Raw genomic sequence first — 27,860 nt, forward strand, 5'->3', positions numbered from 1 at the left:
CAAACAGGCTTAACACTGCATTGTCCACCAACATCAACTGGGTGCACTTCCTTAGCATTTATGTGTTTCTTATCTAACAGCATAACCCCTCCTCCTGTCCTGTCTATACTTTCTGTACACATTGTACTCCCAAATTCCAATTCTGCACTGCTTATATTTGTGTGACACAATGTGTCTGATATCCCAACAATATCTGCCTTTGATTCACTAGCACTTCAATGTCTCTGATATCCCAACAATGTCTGCCTTGAAGTGCACTAGCACTTTAAGCTTATCAAATGTATTAACTATACTCCTAGCATTGGTATACATGCAAGTATACATGCACCTGTTATTACTCTTAGTAACCCTAACACAGCCCATGTATTTACTTGTTCCACTATGACTCCCAGCAGTCCGGGAAATCTCATTACCTTGCTTTCCAGGACGCTGCTTATTCTTATAGAAGCAATGAGGAATCACTTTTGCCTCTGCCCGTGGCCACTGTTAAACTTTTAGTCTGTGTATCCCCCCCCCCAAAGCTAGCAGTTTTCCAACCTACCTAACACTGCCTCGATAACATCAGCAAATAATCTTGCACTCTTTCTATTTAAGTGTACCTCATCCTTGTAGAAGCAGTCTCTCCTGTCAACAAGCACAAACCAGGCTGAAAAAAATTCTACCCCTTGAGCCTTGCACAATCTCTCCAGGGCCGAATTTATCGACAAGGCTCTCATCAAATACTCCCTCCTATCGTGTCTGGGCAGAATTGCAGGCACTTCCACATTCAACCCTAACTCGCGACTTTTTTTCAACATTGACCTTGTTGAGTAAATCTGCAGATCTCTTACTCTTAATGTCATTAGTTCCAACGTGTACAACAATATCACCTTTTGTGCCCTTAAAAGATGATATCTGCTCTACAACATCATCAACTTTTGCCCCTGACAGACATACCCAGGTCCTGTTCCACCTATCCTTCTTGAATAGTATATTCACCGTCTTCCCTGACAATAGAGTCACCAACTCTTTTTTTTTTTTTTTTTTTTTTTGATAGTTGTTGACACATCGGCTTCTGTGGCCATAATGCACCTCCCAAGGTTTTTTTGCAATACTCTAATCCAAGCCCGAGGTGGGATTCGAACCCGCAACCTTTGGGTTGCCAGGCAGGCACTTTACCCACCCAGCTAGCCCAGTTGTCCCAGATCCTGTTGCAGCAGTATAGCGTAAGTAGTGTCCTTAACAACCCTGCCAACCTTTGTATTGTCTGCAAACTTGGACATTAAGCTTTATATACCATCATCAATATTATTTATAAATACAGAAAACAATAATGGCCCCAACATTGAACGACTCCACTAATAACATTAGTCCACGATGAGCAGTGTCCATTGATTACCACTCTCTGTCTTCTCCCCCTCAACCACCCCTTTATCCATAGCAGCAATTTACCTCCAATGCCACACTGCTTCAATTTGTGCAGCAGTCTTCCATTTGCAACAGTATCAAAAGCCTTTCTAAGATCCAAGTATATAATATCAAAGTTATTCCCTGCATCCAGTTCTTTTGTGACTGCATGTAGTTCTGGATGAACAAAGGAACTGGATGCAGTTCTTTTGTGACTGCATCATAGTATCCAATAAAATTGGTCAGGCAAGACTTTCCCTTAACAAAACCATGCTGTGACCGAGCTATAACTGAACTCTTGTCTAAATGATCCTGCAGTGCTTCTTTAACCAGTGCCTCCATTAATTTTCCTGGAACAGAAGTTAAACTCACAGGTCTATAATTACTTGTATCAGCCTTTGATCCTCCTTTGTGAATTGGGGTCACATTTGCACCTCTCCAGTCTATGGTTACCTCCCCTGAGTCCAAGGAAGCTCTCATAATTATGGCTAAGGGTTTGCTTACTTCCTTTGCTGCCTCCTTTAATATAACTGGATAGATCCCATCCACCCCAGGTGCCTTTCTTGTGTTTATCTTCAACAATTTCTCCTCCACTTTACTCTCAGTTATTACAAGATTCTCTAGCTTACTGTCAGAGTTGAATACACCTCTGGAATTCCCCTCACTGAATAACTCCTCATGTGTGAATATCGATGCAAAATATTCATTTAGTTTGTTAGCTACCTGAGCAGGATCATCAACAGTTGACCCATCGATATCAAGTGGACCAATCTGATTCATCCCATTCCTTCTAGAGTTTACATAAGTAAAAAACTCTTTGCTGTTTTTCTTTGCATCCTTTGCCAAAGATTTCTCGTAATCTGCCTTCGCTTGCCTAACCTCCTTTGTAACTTGGTTACAGATCAACTTATATCTATCATAGGCTTCTGTGTCACATGTTAATTATATGTATCCCATGCATTTTTCTTCTCTGCCATATGTCTCATAGTTCATCTGAGATCCATTTAGGCCTAAACCTTGAACAATATTTCTTAATTGGTATGTAAAGTCTAGTAGCTTCCAGGACAAGTTCTTTAAATGCTTCCCATTTTGAATTTGCTGTTGGTAACATCATCAGTTGGTCCCACTGTATAGAATTTAAATACTGTCTCAGACCACCGTAGTCACCTTTACGAAAGCAATAACCCTTCCCTTTACCCCTGATGATAGTTACCTCTTTGAATAAATCCCACTTCAGCACACTGTGATCACTGCCACCTAGTGGTTCCTTTATCTGCAAATTCTTAATGCATGAAGAATCACTACTGATAATCAAATTAAGAGTATTACTCCCTCTAGTTGCCTCCCGAACATGCTGATGTAGAAAACAATCATCCAATAAATCCACAAAAGTCTTGCTAGTGTGTGAGTGACCAAACCCATAAATTCCAGTCAATATCTGGGAAATTAAAATCTCCCATTATAAGACTCTCTGATTTACTGGCCCACTCTATTTACCCTGTACAGTTTCTTATTATACTCATCAGAGTCATTAGGCCTATAGCACACTCCCACTCTCAATTTTGACCTCCCAATGCTTATGTCATACCAAACTGACTCGACACTGCACTGTCCAGCAATGTCGACTAGGGGCGCCTCCGTAGCCAGGTGGGAAGGAGCAGCAGTGCGTAGCACACACTTCTTGATTAGACCGGGGTTCGACCCCGTCACCACCAAATACGGAGGATGCTGAAAGGTCAGGGAATGACCACCGCATATTCCCGGAGCAATATAGCCTTAGTTGCTAACGGTCCTTAAAACCAAAATAACAACAACAATGTCGACTGGCTTCACTTCCTTGGATTTTATGTGTTTCTTAACTAATAGCATAACCCCTCCTCCCTTCCTATCCTGTCTATCCTTTCTGTACACATTGTACTCCCCAAATTCCAGTTCTGCATCCCTTTTTATTTGTGTGACACCACGTTTCTGATATCCCAACAATATCCGCCTTTGATGCTTTGAGCAATACCTCAAATTCATCAAATTTATTTACACAACTCCTGGCTTTGGTGTACACGCAAGTGTACATGCACCTGTTCCTATTCTTAGCTACCCTAACATAACCCATGTGTTTACTTGTACTGCAATGACTCCCAGAAGTCTCTGAACTATCCTGCATCTTGTTTTCCAGGCTTCTGCTCATTCCAATAGAAGCAGTGCAAGAATCACTTTCACCTCAGCGAGTGGCTACCGTTAATCTATTAGTCCTTGTATTCCCCCAAGCTAGCAGTTTTCCCGACCCCCCTAACACTGCCTCGATAGCATCGGCAAATATTCTTGCACCCTTTCTATTTAAGTGTATCCCATCCCTGTAGAAGCAGTCTCTCCTGTTAACAAGTACAGGCCAGGCTGAAAAAATTCTACCCCTTGAGCCTTGCACAATCTTTCCACGGCCGAATTGATCAACAAGGCTCTCATCATATACTCCCTCCCATCGTGTCTGGATAGAGGTATGTAATTTTGAAATCACATTGTAACTGAGTTAAATGGGCACATTGCTTAACTGACTTAATTATGACATTATAAGAGAGAGAGAGAGAGAGAGAGAGAGAGAGAGAGAGAGAGAGATAAGAATCACCAATTGGTGAGTCGAAGAGTTCTGATGTTCTTAGTGCACATGGGTCTGATATAACCTAAACAGATAGTTGGGAATAGTTGCTCTTTACATAATGATAACTTCAACTTCATAAGTAAGGACATGGAATTCTGTATGACTAGTAAGTTGAGTGGAACGATATGGGATCAGCCAGCTGGAGGTCTCCTTTCTTCCTGAGTGGAATCTTCCGATGATTACTACTGGTCATGTTGGAGCATTCTCTTTGTGGATCTCCAGGTTTGTAAAGATATATGGGCTTCCAAATTGTTGGGATTAAGTTTCTTTTAGGATTGTCTATTTACTTCTGTCTTAGTATTTTTTCAGTTTTGCTTTAACTTTTTCTCTAATAACTTGATGGAATCTTTTCTAATTCTTTTTAGGTATGTGCTTAATTCAGGAGGAGGGTTCTGATTTGTTCCCCTTTTATCTGCCTTATTCAAGACCATAGTTATGCTGCCGTTGTCACCTTTTGTGACAATAACCTCACTGTCTTTTTTTGTTTTGTTATTGTTTCCTTTTCTTTTTTTAGATTTTTGTGTCATCAAATGGTGAGAAAGCCATATAGTAGGATTTGCTTAGGGATAGCAATAACAGTTATTGTGATACACACAGGCCTCTATTTCTGTACTCATTAGTTTTTAAAAGCTAATGAGTACAAAAATAGAGGCCTATGGGAATCATAATGTCCACATACAACACAAGTCTATTTATTTACAGCATGCAAAATTTCAATATATGTTTCAAAAAAATATGTCAATATTTTTTTTGTTTATAGTTACTACAATCTAAGCTCTTTATAGCGACCCTCTTTCTAACATCCCACACTTTATAACATCCTATATGGTTGGTCTCCACCAATTTCTCATTAATCTAATGCTATTTTATGAACAATTGATATAACACCCTTCTGATATGAACATTTTCTCATTCCCCTGGGGGTTGTTATATAGAGCTTCGACTGTATTATTATGTATCATACCATTTGGCGAATTGCAAAATTTTGTAATTTCACTATTCATTTATCATATTTGCTCTTTTGTTTGTCAAAATAAGCTTTTATCTCACTCACTTGTATATGTGCATGCACGCACGCACACACAATTGTGTTTCAAACACTCAATTTCATGTTCCTTATAAATAATGGAGAGTAAAAGGTTTATGCAATGATAATTCTCAATTTTTAAAAAAAATCATCATTATTTGATGAATTCGTGGAAGGCTTATGGAACCATGCATTGTCACAAGTATTTCTGAACTCTCTCTCTCTCCACCTTTCCCATTTACACCACTCTAGTTTTATGGTTTCCTCCAGATAATGGAAATTATATTCTGCCATCAGCTTTTTTAGGAATGCAATGAAGATTTTACTCTGGCTAAAATTGCAGTATACATCAAGTTGTTGTTATTTGGTTTTGAGGAGCATTAGCAACTAAGGCCATATTGCTCCGGAAATATGTGGTGGTCATTCCCTGACCTTTCTGCATCTTCCGTATTTGGTGGTCATGGGCTCGAACCCTGGTCCTATCAAGAAGCGTGTGCTACGCACTGCTGCTCCTGCCTACCTGGCTACGGAGGCGCCATACATCAAAACTAATGATCTGTAACTGATCTTCTTTAAGCTCATTCATAGGGTCATCATTATGTATGCTTTATCAAAACAAATAACAATAATAAATAAAATAAAAACAAACATATGTCCCTGTTAAAAAAAAAAATAATAATAATAATAATAATTTTGGATTATCTGCACCATCTTATTATCCAAACTATCTTTCCCAACCACTATAGGAGTTTAATGTATAAATATAAATTTTCAATTCACTTTTCTATACAAAGGTCAAATAATGGCAAAAATTTAATGTCTAAATTTAAATTATACACCACCATGGGTCTAAATTTAGGGATTGGTACTTATGCTTCTGCTAAATGATAGGGCACACATTGACTGTCCTGTATATGTGGAGAACAATAGGCAACATCAGGACAATAAGGCATTATCAAAGTATCAAAACTAGCACAAGTGTTATTCAGTTTCTTGCACTGAAGGGGATCCCTCAAGAAGAAATTCACCAGTGTCTGGAGAAGGTGTAAGTCACATCCATTAATGTATGAATGGGCAAATTGTTACCATGAAGTAAGAAAAATTTTGGTAGATGACCTTTGCTCAGAACAAGCTAATAGAGTTGTCACAGAAGAAAACATCATCAGGGTGAATCAGTGGGACAGCTGATGATGACAGGAAGCTGAATATCAGCCACGAGTCTACTCATTCATTAACAGATTGCAGTACAAAGTCTATGTTGAAGTGAGCTCCAGCTCTGAGGTGTTTCACTGATGAACAGAAATGCTTGCAAATGAGACTACAACACCAACAACATGAAGAAGAAAATAACATCTTTAATTACACAGGGACTGTGGGATAGGACATGGGGTAAGCACTTTAAATCAGAGTGCAAGTGCACAGCATGCAGTGAACTGAATCACTGGGACTGCCACTGTACTGTTTTCTATGTAAAAATGACAGTAAACTCACAAAATTATGAATAAATTCTCAAAGTTTATCTGTGAAATGCATAAAAAACAGAAGAGGCCCACTTGTTTTGACTAATGGTGTCATTTTGCTAAATGCATGCCTATGCACTGTTCGACATACTATGGTAACAATTCAGAAACTAACTAGGAAGTGGTTAACCATCCTCCATATAGTCCACATTTCATGCTTTGCATTTTTGTTTTTGGAAGACTGAAAAATGATCTGGCGGAATTGTGATTCCATATAGATGATGAAGCGAAGTAAGCCATCAGAGGATGGTAACCAACAGCAACCAAAAAGTTTATGAGTAGGATATAAAAAAAAAAATCTGGTGGAAATTTATTTTATTTATTTATTATTTTTTTAAAAATAAAGCTGTTGGTTAAAAAAAATCTTGTTCATCTGACTTGCCTTCACATCACATTCAACAGAAAATACTGCATAAACATAACTGCTACTTACAAAATTCAAAAATTTATCTTTTTTTCTAATTATATTTTCTTCCATTTAACTTGCCTTATATTCCCTGACCGATCACCAGCAGCAAGCTGTTGCCCATTTGGACTTATCCTTAAACATCTAACACCATTTTTCCCATCATAAGTTGTATCTACCTTATCATTACTTCCAGCTATAATAATAAAACAATACACAAAAGGTGATTACAAATTAATAAAGAAGTGGAGTACTATTTTGATGCAGATATTGAAATAGTATGAGAGAAAGAGAATAACATTTATTTATGTAATTCTGTCATTACTGCCAGGGAGCACTATTATCCCTCCTGTGACAGTGCTCAGACTTATACTCTTTAGAAATAACTGCATTTATCTATGAGGTAACCTACTAAAGTTACTAGCATTGTTTTTAATCAAATAACATCACCAATCACCAAGAAGGTGAAACTGTTATTCATTAAAAACTAAGTCTATAATGGTGCTTTAGGTGTTTACACACAGAATACAGGTTGACAAGTGTACATTACTTGCATCTGGAGCACACAATCTGCTAACTGGCTATGAACATAGAGAAAGCAAGCTAATCAGTACAAGTTTTCAATATTGCCATTACACTGTTGGGTAAGTTTTACTAGGAAGTGTATTAAAGCCAGATAATGGGTCAGTGTGTGTGAATTGAGGAGAATGTATACATACATGTCAAGTCCCAATACTTTATGAAGAATTAAACCTTGTGAACATTTTTTTAAAAAACAAATTTCCATCATGTGGTCTAACCAGCATAAACAGCAAGCCGACCGGGCTAGCCGGGTGGGTAAAGTGCTTGCTGGCAACCAAAAAGGTTGCGGGTTCGAATCCCGCCAACAACTAACAAAAAATAAATAAAAATAAATAAATAAAAGGCAAAAATATGCAAGAAAGCAAGCAATAGCATCAGCCAAAATAAAAAATAAAAAACCCCTTCCCACTTCACCCATCCATTCACTCCCAAAGTTTGTCTAGTTCGGCCTTGAATTTATTTAAGCTATGAACTTCCATGACAGATGGAAGTTTGTTCCAGCAATCAACCACCCACTGGCTAAAGGCAAATTTTCACACATCTATTCTACAACTGTCTTTCCTCAATTTGAATTTATATCCCATCAGGTGATTAATCTGGACAAGAGGAAGAATCTGATTGGCATTGTGCTTGCTCAAACTATTCAAGGCCTTATACACCTCAATCAGATCCCCTTGCAGTACAAAGTCTATGTTGAAGTGAGCTCCAGCTCTGAGGTGCCTAGTCTCCAGACACTGCAATTTGCAGAGCTTAAACCTTTCTTTGTAAGAGCAACCCTTTGTTCCATTCACTAATCTCATTGCCCTTTTCTGTACTTATTACAGCAGCTCTACATCTTTCCTAAAATGAGGCCTCCAGACCTGTATGCAGTACTCAAGGTGTGGCCTGATCATTGCCATATACAAGGGGATAATCAACTTCTTAACCCTGCTAGCAAAATTCCTATATATCACTGGCAAGACCCCATGAGCTACTCTTGCAGGCTGTTTGCACCACCCAGAAAACTTTATATCTGGTCTTTTTCATTCTCTACTATCCTGAGTGTAGTATCGCACAGTTGGTATGTTACTCTGGGGTTACTGTTACCTATATGCAGCACTTTGCATTTTTCAATGTTAAACTTCAGTTGCTACCTCTCAGCCCATCTGCTCAATTGTGCAAACCAAGAACATTTCTGCGCATCTGCCATACTGCCTATTTACTCCTCTGATCACAGAGCAACAACACAATATCCACTGCTTCAGCAGTTAGCAACTAGCAAGCTTAAACTAAAATTCATTCCAGTAAGTAGGCAAATCAACACAATCAATAATCACCCCTGACATGCTGTTATTGTGTGCTCCCATTAACTTATGATTCATTTAAGTTGTGTGAAAGTGGGTCACCTCCATTCTATGTGTAAGCACCCTTAGAGTTTTTAATGAATAACAGATTTACTGTCATAGGAAGGACAACAGTGTCCCCTGGAAGTACTGACAACAGTAGTGTCATTTTCTCAAAAAAATTATTACAAATTTCCAGTAGTCTCAAGAATTTACTTTTGACAAGATGCAGTGGAAATTCATACCCCCAGTCTTGAGACTAAAGTCCAAAGACTGGGGGGGGGGGGGGGTGAATTTAGTCTCTAGTCTTTACGCAATACATAATTATAAGAGATAAAGTACAGTGGGACACAAACTACAGTTCAAACAAAGCCACAATCTTTCAACCTACTTACACTAAACTGCCAAAAGTAACCGGACACTACAATGTCTGCCCACTGCTGGCCTGAATTACACACACTACATTGATGGTAGACTAAACTAATTTTTGATAATACATAAGGCAGTACTTTGGTCCATTCCTTCTGCAACACAAAGAGGTCAATTTAGCCACTGATTACAGGCATGTTGCCTGGTCCAAAGCCAACAATTCCAGTTCATCCCAAAGGTATCTCCAATGGGAGGGTCAGGACACTGAGCAGGCTAATGCAACTTTTGCATACCCATCTTCAAGCCATTACAAGCTATTCAGTATAACATGGTGCACTGCCATGTGAAACAGAAAAGGGACCACCTCCAAAACCACTGCAAGAGTGAGGGAAGAGTGGAATTGTCCAGAATATCAAGTAACACATGGTATTCAATGTTCCAGGAATTGCCACCAATGACCAAAGCTGAAACCATGAGAAACAACAAGACAGTTACAGCACCTTCACAAAACTGTACAGCTGGGACAACACACACACACTAGTAAATAATGTTCTGCAGGTATCCACTAGACCTGAACATAATAATCAGATCAGAAAATACTGTACTGTGATTTGTCTCTACATAATGAAGCTTTCCAAATATATCAGAGATCGATTATGATGGTGATGACAGTATTCGATGAGGACTAACAGAATCTATGTCTTACCCATCTGAGCACCCTTTCCATCAATTTCTCTGTTTCCAACCAACATTTCCTAGCAGGTAACACCCAGGATACTTCCATTTGGTGACTATGTCAGCCATTGCTGATCTGAGATATTTTTTCTGCCATAGTACTAACAGACTGACTGCAAATAAGGCATCCTATGATAACTCTCTGATTGAAGTTACTAATCTCGATGCCTAACCCAGCTATTGTATCTTGCTGATCTGCTTACCTCCAATGCGAACGCAATTGCTTTTATACCACATGGATGGCAAATGTGATTAATTTTTCCTAACTCCCAGGGGCTTCTGGATACTTTTTTGGAAATACAGTGTATATCAAATTACAAGTTTCTTAATGATCTAATGTATGTAGATTGAAGGGAATTATTACTCAGGAAAAGATTATTAATAAATTAATACAACTTACTGTGTTGCGAGCAGATTTATTTCCATATGTTTCGATATCACTCTGGAGGTTCTTGAAAGTGTATGTAGATTAACTAATCATTCAATAAATTTACCAAAGTAAATTTAAGAAAAAGGCCAATATTTTTGTATATGGTGTACATAACCTCATTCTGCATTTAGTATGTATTATGCCCACCATATACAACATTTTTGTATATGGTGGGCATAACCTCATTCTGCATGTAGTATGTATGATGCACGGTATGTATGCAGCATCGTACAGAATCAGGTTATGATCTAAATGTACAATAACATGAAAAAATTTTACATAACTATTAAAAACATACAAATAAAGAGTGGTAAAGGTCTTCAGAGAAGAGTACTCTGTTTCAGGGTTAAAGTTCTAATCCTTCAATCTACATATATCAAAATAAGTCTTTAATTTTAACTATTAAGCTTGGCACATTAATTTTTCTTGGTTTTGCTTTTAAGGGTAGCCAACATCAGTTGTAATTATGAACATGTCTGTTACAAAGTAAACTGTGAAAAAACTGTGTTGAAAAAACAAGATACCTGACAAAATTCTAACAGTTATTTTCTGCAGGAAAACAAAGTACATTTTAAGATAGGTAAAGCTTAAAAGAAATGGAAAGGTGCAAACTTATACTGTATAATATTTGTAAGAAATATACCTCAAATTAGATTTATTTCATGATCTTACTGATTAACTGTGACAAAGATTAGAAAAGCTTGCAAATTTTGAAAAATGAGGTTTCTATTCAAATGTGCTCCCTTTCCTAAAGTTTACTATGCTGATTTCAAAACTACCATTAAATTCTTTTTATATCACACAGGGATTTCCTACAAACTGGGTAAAAAAGAAAACTTTTTTTTTTTTTTTTTGTAACTTTATAGTTTCCCCAAAAGATAGTACTTTTTTTTTTTTTTTTTTACAATAGAATGGACAAAACTCAATGTAAAGAAAAGAGAAGAATATTAAAGTCATGTTTATGTAGATTCATAAGAAATAAGTTATATGTCTTTTGGTGTCAAATAAGCATTTTGTGAATTTTCCCTTTATGCATTTCATCATCAGACATGTTACTCATCAAAGACCAACAGTGATCTGCCATCCTGTTTATTTTCTATCTTCCATCTTCTTTACATTTTGGTGAAGTTACTAATGTCTTCTTTGAGTTTTGCATCAGATAAATATGGAAACTGATCACCACCTTATGATCGTGTATGTGTATTGAGAACTTCTGATGGAGAAGATATGGACAATTCAGGTCCATGCAAAATGGATCTTATGGCAGGTAATAGATTCTGATAGGGAATGTCTTTAATTTTTAGTGTTACAGCCTTGCATTTCATCTCTGTGGTGGAAGTTTCATATAGTGTGGTTCCTTTCACACTATATGAAAGACTTTTTCTAACCTTGATTCCACTTAATAAAGTTCAACCCAAGTGTTGTAAACTGTGTGTATCAAAGTGTGTGTAGCTAATGGTTTATCTTGGTTGCCAAGTTACATCCAAAAATATGCAAAATATGTTGTTTTTTTTTTTTAACAAATTCTGTAATTTTTTCCCTTTGCATCAGAACCTCCTAAAAGAACCTCTTTTTATAACAGAGCTACTACAAATGTAGCAAAATTTGTCAGGTTTATTTACAAATCCTACTGTTGCTATGATGAACTAAATCAAATGAAAATTCATTTAACTTTTTAATGATTACCTGTTGACTGAACTCAACACTTAAGTTTAATTTTTATTATATTCTTAAAACAATAAAGGACAATTTATCATGTTATCTAAGAATTTGCTGTTTTAATGAATAACAGGAAAAGCAGTACTTACAAGGGTTAAAATCTACATCACAAAGATAAGAAAGGTCTGGGTCAACATAAATGATCTTTAAAAGTTCCTGAAAAAGAAAACATTTTTTATCCACTTAAAACATAAGTATGAAAAAATTTACAATGTTGACTGCCAATTTATATAGAATGCTACAAGTTCTACAGATGACCTGTGATTTTATCCTATATAAACTGGACTTAATCATACATCAGGAAAGAGCTGTTTGCATTCTACTGTCTCATAGTAGATCCAGCATACATTCTCAGCCATACAAAAATGTGAAGTGGGAACTACCAGGTTACAGCACCATTAGAGTTGCTGACAGTTCACTATTCAGCCTTTACAGTGACTTTCACAGTGATTTCTAAACTTTAGTGGCACTTCGTTAGTTTTGTAAAGATTTTTGTTTTCTGACACAGTTAAGAAACATATTAACAGCTAATGATACAATATATAGCTCCTCATCCATACTTCTGGATGCAAGTGCTTGTCTATGAAGCACACAAAGTATGCAGGACATTTCATAAACCTCTTTTAAAAAATTATGTCATTGTGTGAATAGAGTAGCAAAGTTACAGTTGAAGATGTGGGCACTGCAGTAGATGGCATAATCATAAAACTGTAATCATAGCATGATTTACCATGCTGCAGACTGCATAAATTTTGAACATGGTTTAAAATGAAGTCAGTGAGTAGACCAACAGTTCTGAGATGGTACAGAAAATTCATAAAGGGAACACATTTGTGCAATTATCCTGGCTGAGGTGATAGCTGACAAAAGTCAGTGAGGGCACAGTGGAGCTGGTTCAAGGAAATTTTATGCAAAGCCCAGGAAAATCCATATGACATACCAGTCACAAGCTTAACATGTCAAGGAAAGCAGTGCATAACATGTTATATCACTGTCTAAAGATAAAACCATACAAGTTGTGTCGATCAACACCAACACTGTTGATCAATGGCAAACCGAGGATGGAACTGTTTTGGTAAATTTAGCAATGATTACAAGTTTGCAATTATGCTGTCATCTACTGCAGCATGCACATTTTCTGACTGGTGAATAAAAACTTGAAGACATCCTCTATCAACTGGAAGTATTTAAGTTATTATCATGTACCCCATTCACACAATAATAATTTGTATGGGATGAAAGGAGTACATATGGGGGCATCAAATAACCTATTCAGCTCTATAAATAACCTCTGCTTTTAATAATAAAATATGAAAAATACCTCACAAACAGGGACACCATATAAGAATATTAAAAATATATAATGAACATCAATAAAAGGAAGGTTACTTTCAGGAGTTGCCAAAACATGTTCAAGAGAAAAAACAATTGCAATTGTGAGAAAAATTAATAATTTTTAATTATCTAACCAGTAAGTGTAGCAGCTATTAATTCAGCTAAGACTGCATAGCTTAGAAGAGGTACTCTGAGAACATGATGTTGAATGAACTATATCATCAGGATGACAACTTTACTGTATTTTTATACTATGCAATCCATAGTGTATTTTCAGTTTTATTTCAATTATTACAAACATAATAATAGCAAAGGTTAGAATAAATGCTGAAAGTGTGCTCCTCTTTCTTTTCAATTGCAAGCACAACCTCTTTTCGTGTCTGATGAGATCTAACATATACTCTGAAAATTTCTATTCCTCACTGGTTCCAAAATATGAGGATTGTTGGTATATACCACTTTTTTAAGTATTCCCAAAAATAAAAGTCTGAGGATCAGCGGTGACCATCAGTTTTTAGAAATGAGACAATAATTGAAAAAAAGTCTTGACAGTAACATCAGTTTTGTTGGAAGCGTGGCAAGTTTTGCCTGCTGAAATCAGCATTCAAGTAACTTCCAGTAATGAAACAAACTGATTTACAAAATCTTGGTATATGTTTCTATCAACTGTGTCCTCATTAAGAAGGAATTCAGTCATAACAGTTTTTAAGCATGTAAGGAAAGTTTGTGGAAACTATGCAGATTTTAACTACTATATGCATTTAGAAATTCATACAATTACTTAGGTGGAACCATGTCTCATCACAAAAGAAAATATTATTCACCACAGCCACTAATATACTGACTGAAATGTAGGAAATCACAAATCATAATGTAACCATTTTGTCTTGTCAGGGTCTTAAAGTTTATGCATAAAATGAATACAATAAGCATGAAGATGTAGTTTTTTAGTAGTCCTCTGTGCACTCAAATATGACATACCCACCTGTAATGCAAGTTTTCTCAGTGAGTTACTAAGTGGCTTCAATAACCATTGCAAACATCTAGGTTTGCATTTAAGAAAGAAGTCTTTCAGCATATTTCTGACTATTAACACATCTGGTCACGTGGAGACAGGCAACAGGTTTATAAAAATAATAGACTTATTTGGAAAAGGATAACTGGAACATTATTATCAGTATTAGTATTAATAATGACCGTATGGTGCAAGAAAGCCTAAGGTTTATGCTGCACCAGCCAAAAAAAAAGAAAGAAAAAAGTAAAATAATAATAAAATAAATAACTAATAAAAGAAAAGGAAATAGACAACCTATGCATTTCCCTCCCCCATAGGTAACTATTCAGCTGACCTCCAAACTTCTCCAAACTGTCAGTCTCAACCACCCATGTAGGTAACTTATTCCAGTAATTTATAACTCGCTGGCTAAAATAAAACTTCCTGCAACCCAGTCTAAACATTTCCGCCCCATAACTTGAATTTATGGCCCCTAGTTCAAGAATCATTTATATCCATGAAAATTTCATCCTCATTCGTTTTACTTTTGCCTCTCAGAGCCTTAAACACCTCAATCAAGTCTCCTCTAAGGTGCCTAGTTTCTAAGCTGTGCAACCTACATACTCAGTCTTTCCTCATATGGACACCCTTTTGCAATCTCACCAGGTGAGTTACCCATCTTTGGACCCTTTCAAGAAGTCCGATGTCTTCTTTAGGTGCAGTCATCTACACACTTGATCAAAGTATTCCAAGTGTGGTCTAACAATAGCCTTATTTGAACATAGTATTCAAAGTGTTGTCTAAAAATAGCCGTATTTTAATATTTAACAACGATCAAGTGCTATGCTTGGTAAAATGACATGCTACAGTTGTTATAAACAAAACACTACTGGTATGTGACTGAGGCTTAATGTAAAAACAACAGACGATGAGACTTATATAGCCAGAATGCAATCAAGCTATCAGCAATAAATTAACACTTTCTTGTTTTTATAGTTATGTGAATTTCAAATGACCAAGTACAAATAGTCCAAATGTAAGTCATATGGATTTAGGGGGGGGGATCAACAGGAAGAAAAGTTTTTATTATTCAGACAATATACTAATTCAAAAATTTAAACAGTAGCATGTACAATTTTTGACAATAAAAATTGCAAATAATATAATTTAAAGTAACAATAATTATTTTAATATTTGAGGAATTAAAAAGCAAACTTACTGCACTATAAATATTTCTATGATACATAGGGTTAGGGGTAATGTTTGATTCCAAATTCCAGAACCGGATAGTATCATCACTAGAACAGGTTAAAAATGTTCCTTCTGGTAACACATGAGGATGCCTATTTGATAACTCTGGATACGTCTAAAAAAGTAAAACAAGATCAGATTTGCATTTTCTTTTATATTAATAAGATCTACTTAATACATTTGTACATAATATTGACAAAAATGTTGAAATGCTTACCTCTATACCCCAGATGCATGCACTGTGAAAGAGAAATGAATGTGATTTTCCCACCTTTTTTAAATCTTTCACATCCCACACATAAAAACTGTGATCATTATACACACAAGTAACCTGAAATAAAATAAAATTTATAAAAACACCAAAAATATTATTAAAAAAAATTTAAATATGCATATTTGAAGAAAACCAACCATTCTAACCATTTATGCTTCATATTTTGTTATAAATGTCAACTTGCTAGGATTTGCACAAAATTATATGCAAAATATTGCTAATTTTTAGCAAAATTTCACCCTATCCAAAAGAGAAATGGATAGGGTGGTGTTTCAGGATGAAAGTTGTTTCAGGGTGAATAGAGTGGTTTCCAGTGAAGTCAGAGCAAAACAGCAAAAATGTTATTTATATTAATAACAATAATAATCATATTCTTATTAGGTAAAACATGTGAGGATAGAGAGACTAATATGTTAATGGTACCCATAAGCAAAGCTATGATAAAGTGAAATGGGAAGGAAATTCAACATGGGAAATAATTTTTTTTTTTAATAAACTAGATGACTATTATTTGTAATAGTCATCTAGTTTATTAAAAAAGCAAGTTAGAGAAACTACTGGGGATAAGAATATTCTAGACCTTATCATTACTCATGAATAAGATGACATCATTGGGCTTACAGTATAGAAATCATTGGCAGATAGTGATCATGTGTCATTAGTTGGAATGATGAAAAAAGACATTGCAGTAGTTAAAGGTAAAGACAAGAGTTTTAATTTCAGAAAAAGAGGACTATGGCAATTTAAGGCAATACATGGCAGATTGCAGAGGCAAATACATTAAAATTATGGAATATATTTAAAGCAAAAATCAGACTCCATGAATGCATATCATATATACCAGTGAGAATATATAACACAAAGGAGGATGCCAAGACTGATGAATATGTAGCTGGCCAGTCTAATAGAGCAGAAAAATATAGCATGGGAAAGTTATGTAGCAATGAAAAGTACTGAAGCCTACAACATACAACAACTACAAGTTAATCTAGTACCACAGATAAGGTTAGGGCAGCTGAGTATACAACAGCACTGGATAAATAAGAAGAAAATGAATCAGATCAGACCCTTGTGTACTGCATGGCTTTAGACAATCCAGCTGATGCTGCTAATGAATTCAATAGGTGCATTGCATTGGTTTATACTGACAAAAGACCCTTCATGCTGAAGAGGCTGTGTGAGTGAGGCTCAGACAATATGAAATTAGTGATTTCCAAATTATAGGCAACTATTTAATATAAATCTTTTGAACCTAAAGACAAGTAAGGCTGCTGGCATATACCCAGTAATTCTGAGTGCGGCAGCCAGAGAATGTATTAAACCATTGAGGTTAATTATGGGAACATTAATTAGACATGGGAGAGATTCCTTTGGATTGGTGAGGTACCAACATTTGGAATACTGTGTCCAAGTATGGAGACCCTCATCTGAAAAAAGACATTAGTTTCTTGAAAGGGTCCAAAAATGGGCAATTTGCACGGTGAGATTGGCAAAAGGATGGCCATACATACAAAGAAAGACCAATTATGTAGGCTAAAGAGCTTGGCAATCTTGCACCTTGGAGTGGAATTGATTGAGGTTGATAAGGCCCTGAGAGGGGTTAGTAAAATTAATGAAAGTAGAATTTTCACTGTTATAAATAATTCCAAACTAGAGGGCATAATTTCAAATTAACAGAGAAGAGATTTAGATCATAAGATGTTTACTTTTAACCAGTGAGTTGTTGATTACTGGAACAAGTTGCATTGGCAGTAGTTAAGGCTGACAGTTTGAAGAAATTGAAAGATCAACTAGATAGTTACCTATGTGAGAAGGGAAGTACATAATTTGCATTTCTTATCTACTTTTTACTCTTTTTTTTTTTTATTTTCTTTTCTTTAGCCAAGCCTGTTGCTTCCTTGCATTATATGGCTAATACTAATACTATAATTGATTTTCTTACACTATTTTCAATTATTTTAATAGAACATGTGCTAATTGGGAAAACCATAAGGGGAATACAGGCCTGCTGTAGATTCTAATTAGGCTAATACAGTGAGTGCTAAAATAAACTAATTGTATGAATATTGCTACCAGAGCCTAATTTACAACATGAAATTAATAGATGTATGAAGTAATTTTCTTTATGTAATTTTATATGCCTAAAAAGGTACAGTACATTTCACGTTCAAGCATTTATACCCTTCAGATATATATCTTCGGAGTTGTCACTGTAGTATTGTCCTGCACTATAATTTCATTATGTACTACTTCGTAATTAAAGGTGCAATGGGTTTTTGTCCAATCAGCTCTTATTCTGGTAACAAGCTTTATATTCTTCATTATTTGTGGATATAGGAATTGCTGTAAATTCAGTATAAAAATCACAGCACAACTGCATAATTAGCATATGCAAACAAGTGACGAAACAAATTTATAATTTTCCATAGATGGCAACTTTTGACTTTCAATAAGCTAGAGATCAGGCATTTATAAGCAGAGAAAAAAACAGAAGTTTTGTCAAAACAGAGCAAAAAACAGTTTTTTTTTTCCAGTCTGCTATAACAGAAATTAAATTTAAATTTCACTGGAAAAATACACTTTGTATTAAAATACAGTCATGGAGCTATTTACCAGACAGCTAATTTGTTATGAAAATAGGCAGAAATTTACAAAATTAAAAAAAAATAAAAGTCCAATTTTAATGTAGTTTTATTACTATACATATATATATATATATTTTTAAAAATATATATATTTTTAAAATAAAAAGACAGAGAAACGCTTCATCAACTACATTACACGAGGAGAAGGCAACAATGATTTTCTATTGATATTACAGCACATTTATACTAATGCAAATGTACAGCATGCTTTGCATATTTATAATTTCTTACTAAATGAAAATTTATTTACAATTCCTTACTAAATGGAAACTAGTTGCCTGTGTAATTTTCACAGATAGGCAACTAGTTTCTGCAAACTGTTTATACCAGTAGTAAATAAACAGACTCACAGGTTGGCAATTCCTTTCTAAAACGTTTTGTGGAAATTTCTTTGTATGGCTATAACCAATTTTGCTGCATGAAGGCACAGCACATCTCCATCCGGGTCACCATTCTAATATTCTGGTGATGCAAACACCATGAGTATGAGCTCAAGTTAAAAAAAAAATCAAGCTTTCATAAGGAGGGATTGGACAAACTGCTAGGGGAATGTGCAAATGAGGTGCCTTTTTTTTTTTTTTTTTTTTTTATGTGAAAACACCTATGGTGGCACTAAAATCAACTTGTAACAAAATTTTCTTGTAACAGAAATGACAATTGATTGTTAACGAAATTTTTTTTATGGATATGACACAATTGATGTCACTTCCTATTAGGTGGCTCAGATTTTAAAGGATGCAAATGATGTAACTTCCTAAATGGCACTAACAATGCTAACTCAGTCACTAATGTTGATTCGGTAGCGTAAGTAGTGGGCGTGAGAATAAAATGTTGCATCCTTTCATCCTTCATACTAAGAGATGGAAATGACATCACTTCCTAAATGATGCAAATTCAGTCACTAACGTTGATTCGGTAGAGTAAGCAGTGGAGACAGTAATATTATGCAAGAATAAAATGCAGACTTTAATAAAATCTGCTTCTCAAGATTTTGATCAACATCAACCTTCTAAGTAGTGTAAGTAAGTTTTGATCAAACCGTTCAAAAATTTAAATGGTTTTACTCTAGTGCCGCCATAGATGTTTTCACATAAAATAAAACATCTTTTGTGCATACAGGGTACACACACACTGCTCTTTTTTCCTTTCTTTTTTTAACTGATGCTGTTTAATTTTGTATCTTGAAAATTTATAAGTCAATGAATTTTCAGCTCCGAAACTCTTTAAATACAAATTAAATAAGAACTATATACCTTTTTATTCACTTCATCTAAGGCAATAGCTATGGTATCAGGATATTTAGAATTTTTATCTTCATTGGACTGTCTATAAAATAAGAATAAAATTTATCAGATCATGATATAATCAATATTTATGTAATATTCAAAAACTTATGGAACAACAACAAACTGAGTTGCTTTAGATTAAAAAAAAAAAAAAAAAGATATTTTTAATTGTAACTAAAAATCTATGCATTTTTGAAGATGTGAAGGATTTCTTAGATGATTGTTAGCAGATATATATCATTAAACTGAAAATGAATGAAGTAAATAGAAAGAATTATCTAAAACCCATAAGCACAGAAATTTGAATTGTGATAAAGAAAGATATCTGTCCACTGGGAGCTGAGCTGTTACATGTGGTTATTTGGTTTTTAGGAGCATTAGCAACTAAGGCCATATTGCTCTGGGAATATGCGGTGGTCATTCCCTTGACCTTTCCGCCTCCTCTGTATTTGGTAGTGACGGGCTCGAACCCCGGTCTAATCAAGAAGCGTGTGCTACGCACTGCTGCTCGTTCCCACCTGGCTACGGAGACGCCACTGTTACATGTGGATGAATGGACATGGTGAAGACAACAGGTACATATATATATAAGAGGTGTAGCAATAAAGTTTCCAGACTGGCAGAATAAAAAAACAACAAAGTGAAGGAGCTCAAAAACGGTTATTTTTATTCAAAGTAATCACACCAGCTGATTGAATTCACTTATTATACCTTTCTAAAAGTTTCTGAAGAGTCAGCGAAGGTGTCCAAAGAGATGTTCAGTTTGGCAGTTACGCTTTTCTTTATGTCCTCAACATCCAAAAGTCACTTCCCTTTGAAGCAGTTTTCGTGTTGGGACAAAAAAGGAAGAAGTTTTCTAGTGTTAGATAGGAAGAGCAGGGTTGATAATTGAGCTGTACAATTCCATGTTCATCAGAAATGTCTTCACAACAAGAAAAGCAGCCTTTCTTTTGTAATTGCAGCCTCACTCAGAAAATGCACTTCAATAGTCCTTGAGCACTTGCATATAGAACACATCATTGACACACACTCTCTCTCTCTCTCTCTCTCTCTCTCTCTCTCTCTCGGCCTTAGTAATGATCTTGAAGTCCACTGTATGCTCTGATGCTTCATCTCTGGGTTTTACTGAAACACCCAACACTCATCTCCAGTGAAAATACAGGCAAGGAAACTAGGACTGTCTTGAAAAGTCTGGATGAAGTCTTCATATGATGACACTCTTCACTGCTTCTGCTAATCTGTGAGGCTGTGCAGCACAAATGTTGCACAGACCTTCCTTCTGTCTAAATCTTCATGTAGAATTTGACAAACTGTCTCCTTATTCACCTTCAACTCATCAGCCATCATCCTGAGGGTTAAATGATCTCTTGCCACGATTTCCCAAACTTTTGCAACTCTGTCCTCATTGAGAGGGTGACAGATATCCAGTTCTTGGGTCATCAAGAAAGTTCTCACGCCTGTCTTTGAACCACTTATACCATTCAAACACACTGGTATGGCTTAATGTTTCATTATCATAAACAGTTTTTAACATTTCATGTGTTTCTGTTGTAAGTTTTCCCAGTTTAAAGCAAAATGTTGGAACAAATGGAGGGATGAAATCGGAGCTCAATATAAGCTTGCTTTCTTGCATCGTATGCCTCTACTAATGCTAAAATTTTATATGCATTCATTGCTCCATTGCAAAATCATAACAAGGAATGTTAATGCTACTAACAAAACTGGTTGTTATTTGCACTCTTCAGCCTACTGGATAACCTCTCCACCAATCTGCTGGAGGAAATTTAAACAAATATCACTTCCATTTATTTTCAAACTCATCAAACATGACCACAACAGCACCAGTCTGGGAACTTTATTGCCACACCACACCACATATATATGCAAGAATGCCTAAAAATCAGTCACTTGGGGGTATTAAGGGCATATAACAGATTGAACATGTGTATATTCTACTCTTTTATGCTTGTTTGCTTGCAGCACAATGAAATTAGAGTAACTGAAACCCATTTTCTCTATAGGTATATCAGCTATGACTGAAAAAGGGTTTCTTTTCTGTACCATCATTTGCAGGCGTACAGAAAAAAATGTTAAAAAGTGGCAATAGAGAATGATAGCTTTGCTGGTGTTTCAGAAAAAGAACAGTAATAAGTGTTTTAAAGAATGGTCAGAGTCAAAGTCAACCACAAATCAGTGGCAGAACTGTGGTTGAAAGTCTGTGCTACGTGACTGGTAACAAATGTTGCACCTATTAGACAAAACAGGATTTCAAACAAGGTAAGAACTGCTGCAAACAGTTAACCAAGGACCTTATCAGCTACATTCTGAGAAAATATTGCAAAGAGAGTTGCATAACACAGATATCTGGAGTAGGGTCCCTGAAAACAGACCACATTAAGAGCCATAAAGAAAAAAGCATGGCTAACATGAGGCTAAAAGATATAAAAACTGGACTTTTATTTGAAAAGCTGTGATGTGGTCTGATCAATCTAATTTTGCCTGACTATGTGCTAGGTGTACAAGTTGGTGGTGGATCAGTAATGCTTTAAGGATGGATTTTTTTTTTTTTTTTTTTTTTTTTCAACTATTATGAATTCCCTTAGTTGAAATATCAACCAGGATGAATCAGGCTGGATATACGATTATTCTGAATTATCAAGTTGTGTCTTTTGATGAGCATTTAAGGGACACTCATTATTAGTGAGCAAGAACAAACTTATATGCTCTTTCGAATCAAACAGACAATACTGTATTCCAGGATGACACTTTTCCAGTACTCTTCTGTTTTAAATTGGTACAAGGCATGAGGGAATGGTAGGGCATTTAAACTGGTCAGCTAATTCACTAGATTTAAATCCAATAGAGAACATATGGGACTATCTTGAACAGAAAGTGAAAACACAATAATAGCATTCATGAAACCCAAATAGATTACCGGCTGATTGTTTTGTTTTCACAATGGCCTAATATTGATATAAATAACCAAATATGGTGTTTATTGTGTATTATGTCTTATAAGTTTGTGGGCCAATTTGCATGTTGTGAGTATAAAAATATCTGGGATACTTACGTCTAACGTGGGACCACAGGCTTGATCTTCCTCAAAGAAAAAAGTTCCAAGGCAATATGGGTGATTAAACTGCATCACTTAATAACACACTGGGAATGCAAATGGTTGGCTGCATTGGGGCCTTTAAGCACATAGGTCATTGTACACCAGTTTCTATGGTATGTTAGCATTAGCATTAGCAGAGGCATATGATGCAAGAAAGCAAGCTTATTCAGCATCAGCCAAAAAAAAAAAAAAAAAACCCTCTCCCATTTCACCCCTCCGTTCGTTCGAAATACCTGTCCAGTTGAGCTTTAAATTTGTTTAGGCTATCAACTTCAACAACAAGTGATGGAAGTCGGTTCCACCAACCAACCACCCGCTGGCCAAAGGCAAATTTCCGCACATCTATCCGACATCCGTCCTTCCTCAATTTGAATTTATGCCCTCTGAGGTGATTATTCTGAGAAAGATGAAGAATCCCATTGGCAGTGAGCATGCTCAAACCATTCAAAGCCTTATACACCTCTATCAGATCACCTCGCCGGTGCCTAGTCTCCAGACTCTGTAATTTGCAAAACTTAAGCCTTTCTTCGTAAGAGCAACCCTTTGTTCCATTTACTAATCTTGTTGCCCTTCTCTGTACCCGTTCCAGCAGCTCTACATCCTTCTTGAAATGAGGCCTCCAGACCTGTATACAGTACTCAAGATGTGGCCTAACCATTGCCTTATACAAGGGAATAATCACCTCCTTATCCCTGCTAGAAAAATTCCTGTATATCATTGACAAGACACCATGAGCTACTCTTGCAGCTCGTCTGCACTGCTCATATGTTAGTTCATATGATGTTTATTATGCATTATATCTTATAAATTTGTGGATCAATTTGCATGTTGTGAGGATAAAAAAAATCCAGACTAACTCTCAGATGGAAAGGGGCTACTTTCTGATTGTTAATAAAAAGTATCTATTCATGGCTATATAGTTTCAAAATCAGCTGATACAAAAAACAAAAAACAAAAAAAAAAAAAAGCCTTATGTAACAAAACTTTTTTTTTTTTTGTTAAATAATAATTGGAAATATGTTAGACATAAGAATACTGAATTTTAGAGTTAGTCCTATAACATAAAAACACTCTCTCCTCATAAAAAAGAGGACATGTCTTTGTTATACACTTACCTTTTTACTAAACCTTTGGCAACATCTATTCCCAGGCAGTGGGGTCGTGGCAGAGTGGCTATGAAATTCAGAGTAAAAGGGCTAAAGCATCTCACGACACCTTCAGCACATCCTACAAAGATATGATCTCCTCCTACTGATATACTATTGGCACTTGATGTCTAAACATAAAAATATGCACTACTGGAGAAACTAATACATAACTGATAATCACATTTAATTATAAAACAAGTTAAGTAATCAGCAAATATTAAAATTAAAAACAGAAGGTTTTTTTCCATTTCCGGATCTTAATCATCACTGATTTTTTAATGTTAACATATGCAAAAACAAACAAATGAATAATAAAGAATGTATGCACTGTTCTTCTGCAAACCTTAAAAGAATATTTTCTATAAACATTCCACTTATATTTACACTTTTGGTATTTAAAAATTCCTTTACTTAATAAAGAAAAGGAGCTTTCAACTAGCTATGTGTGGTATGAGTCAGTACTGTTGATATAATTATAATCAGTAAATTACTAATCATTGGAGATGGAAATTGAGTCTATAAAATAAATCAAGATATTTTTGAACTGAAACACTTGGATGATGTCACCATTTATTCCACTATTAGCAAAGATCTGACTCAAATCTTCAATGGAATGTAAAAGACAAATTAGATGTTATTATCTACGGTATGCTCAACTTGGATCCTCCCTTTCATCTTCAGATAACTGGCAGAGGTACTTAACAAAGCTGTGCTCCACCCCCCCCCCAAAATGCAAGTCGTAGAGTTTTAAGTGCATCAGCAACATAGGCCATATTACATAGTGTATATTATGTCTGTAAATCATGTGTGTTCTGTGGTCGATTTGCTGTTTGCTGGACACAAAACTTGAGTTTCTGGGAGATAAAATCAATGCTTATCCTTGGCCTGAGACCAATTAACTCAGCCACGTTGTGAAAAAGATCCATAAAAATTCCTCACGTCATTAGCAGGATTCAAACTCGAATCTTTTCCACTCAGTATGGGGAGGACAGTACAAACTTACATGCACTGTGCTACCCATAAGGCAAGTACTTGCAAGGATAATTCTGTAATGTGTCCCCTTTATAAAGTGATTTGATACAGTTCTGTTTGGTAAATTACAAATATTTGCAAACATATGTTGGAAATTACACAAGTTGTTTCTAAGCATTTATGGGCTTTTCTTAAATTTATTTATTTATTTATTTTTTATAAAGTCAGATAAGGATGGTCACGATTCAATAACAGCTCCTGAGAATCTAAAAATAAGAATAAAAATATAGTCTTAGATTCAAATTAATATGGCAATTAACTATATCAAATATATGCTTTTAAAATTTTCTTGCTTCCTCTTTTCTCTCTAATGATCAGAACATGTGGGATTTCTGAAGGCTACATATGGAATAATCAGAAAACAGTGCTAAATTCCACTGACAACTGATTTATGGGATTCCCTAATACAAATAAATTTCCAGTTTCTTGAGCCAGTCATCACATACATAAAGCCTACTGCATATAATCTTGCATAAAACTAACATGGAGAATGCAAAACACCTAGTTGCACTGAGGTCATATCTCAGCTAAGAGGGTGTCATTTTCCAATTATTAAAAATCTAGTGGTATTGGTATTTTAAAATTATCTAATGATGCAAGGAAATTAACTTTTTTTCTATTTCTGCATTTGTCAAAAAAAAAAAGTTATGTTTCCTATTACTAAATAAGAACCATCCAATTCTATCTTGAACTGTAACCAACCAACTTGCAGCTGCTGCCACTTGTGCATAACTTATTCCAATGATTTTTAACATGCTACTTGAAAAGGTTGTTTATGCATGGGTTTATGCTACTTGAAAAGGTTGTTTATGCTACTTGAAGTTAAACATGAGATCTAGCCTTCTGTTAGTCCCTAAGATTTTAGGTTTCTGCTTTGTGGTTCTTGGTTCTCTCACTAGTGAAATATACTATCCTTCACTCATATCCATCAGGGCCTTATAGACCTATCAGATCCATATCCCCTCCCCCAAATACAAGTTACTGCACTGTTTCTGTTCTCCAAGTGCCAGACCTTACATTTCGTAGCTTTAATCAGCAGTTGCCATTTTTTCAGGACACATTTGTAATTGCAGACACTGGCCAAGAACTGGAATTAGAGTCTCTTGGTCATCCTTATTTGCTGTTCTACAGATTCCAGTACTCTCCATTTTATAGAAGTAGTCTTCATCTCACAGAAGTAACCTTTATCTCCAGAAGTAACATCAGGTAAGTGTTACTTCTGGGGAATCTCTAATTACAATTACACTGCACTCTTTAGTTATCAACTTTTCACTGGATATTATGTAGCCAATTTATTAATTTTTATTTTTAAAAAAGAAAAAAAAGCTGTATTTATTTTATTGTAAAAGATAAGCTAAAACTACAAGCAAAAATATATAGAAAATAAGTGCTTTATTTATAAATAAAATAGTAAACTAAAGATTATGATGGTTAAAAATACTTAACTAAACAGACTACAAAAAATCAACTCTTACCCTTAATTCTACCCACTTGTCAAGAAGCCGTCTGCTATTGAACTGACACAGGAGCCCAGATTTTGTAATTGAATAGGTACTATCTGCCATTTCATTGCGGCCACATGCAACATCACAGAAATAATTATTACGTTGATCTCCAAGAATTGCTGAACGTCCCATCAGTGGCACCGGCTCTAGTTTATACTACAAAAATAATTAAAAATAAAACAATCTCCCACATTTATCATTAATGACTTTTATAATGAATCACAAAAATCAACCCAATTCAAAAGGCAGAATTGCAAATTTTAATATACAATTATTTAATCTGTGATGTATATAAAGAAACTAATTTACTAAAAAAAAACATTTGAAATATCCTCTTCCAAGTTCCGGACATTTCCAAATACACATGGGAGTATATATTTAATTTCAGACTAAAGAATTTCACATGATATCCTGGAAATAACCCTCACTATAGGATCATTGAGATTATGAATGGTTCTTTGATTCTCTTCAAAAAACATTTTCCTTAGAACCTCCTTCCCCAAAAAAGCCTAAAGATAAAGGATAGCTTGTGAAAGACAAATAAGCCTGTCAAGGAAGTAATTATTGAGCTACAACAAGGAAACTGTAGGCATACACATCACTTCATCCTGCCAAAACAAATGGAAATTTCACAAACATCTTCAAAAAAAATATGTATCTAACAGTTATACATGTTTGTATCTACAGGTACCAAGTCCTTAAAAAAAAAAAAAAAAAAAAAGTATGCATTATTTGAAATTAAATTCTGCAAACATTTCTATTTTTAAGAGAAAATATTCACATCAACACTAATAGTTTTAAGATTTTCAAAACTATATGCAGCCACCCTCCTGTTTAATATATCTACAGTGTTTTTGGAGTTTTACAATGTACTGTATTTATGATTTCTGAAACTCAAACAGTCCTTAGATTACAGGTAATTGGCATCAATGAATGATACATTTCTATAAATGATTTCAGCTCTATGTCCTTCAACAATGAATAGATAATCTCTATCAATTATTAGGTGTTACATAACTTGCCATAATTAAAAATACCATAAAAAGATTGCTTTTAAAATTTTTCTACTTTATAACATAAATCAACCAGACAACAATGCTTTATGACAACCAAATAAGTTATTTTT

General features: G+C 35.2%; 1 protein-coding gene across 1 annotated transcript in view; it reads right to left on the reverse strand.

The window, feature by feature from the left end:
• The window catches only part of LOC150085035 (mitogen-activated protein kinase-binding protein 1-like), a 265,918-nt gene that overhangs the window by 110,152 nt on the left and 127,906 nt on the right, over positions 1–27,860 (reverse strand). Inside the window, exons 8-14 of the mRNA XM_090376439.1 lie at positions 26,705–26,890; positions 24,165–24,325; positions 19,902–19,974; positions 15,947–16,060; positions 15,698–15,844; positions 12,239–12,305; positions 7,074–7,188 (exon numbers count right to left, since the gene is read on the reverse strand). Of these exons, the coding sequence (XP_090232565.1) occupies positions 7,074–7,188; positions 12,239–12,305; positions 15,698–15,844; positions 15,947–16,060; positions 19,902–19,974; positions 24,165–24,325; positions 26,705–26,890 (863 nt within the window). The remainder of the gene's footprint in view (positions 1–7,073; positions 7,189–12,238; positions 12,306–15,697; positions 15,845–15,946; positions 16,061–19,901; positions 19,975–24,164; positions 24,326–26,704; positions 26,891–27,860) is intronic.

Source organism: Mastigoproctus giganteus, chromosome 6 (genome assembly GCF_048544385.1).
Source record: "Mastigoproctus giganteus isolate SK-2022 chromosome 6, ASM4854438v1, whole genome shotgun sequence".
Lineage (NCBI taxonomy): Eukaryota > Metazoa > Arthropoda > Arachnida > Uropygi > Thelyphonidae > Mastigoproctus > Mastigoproctus giganteus.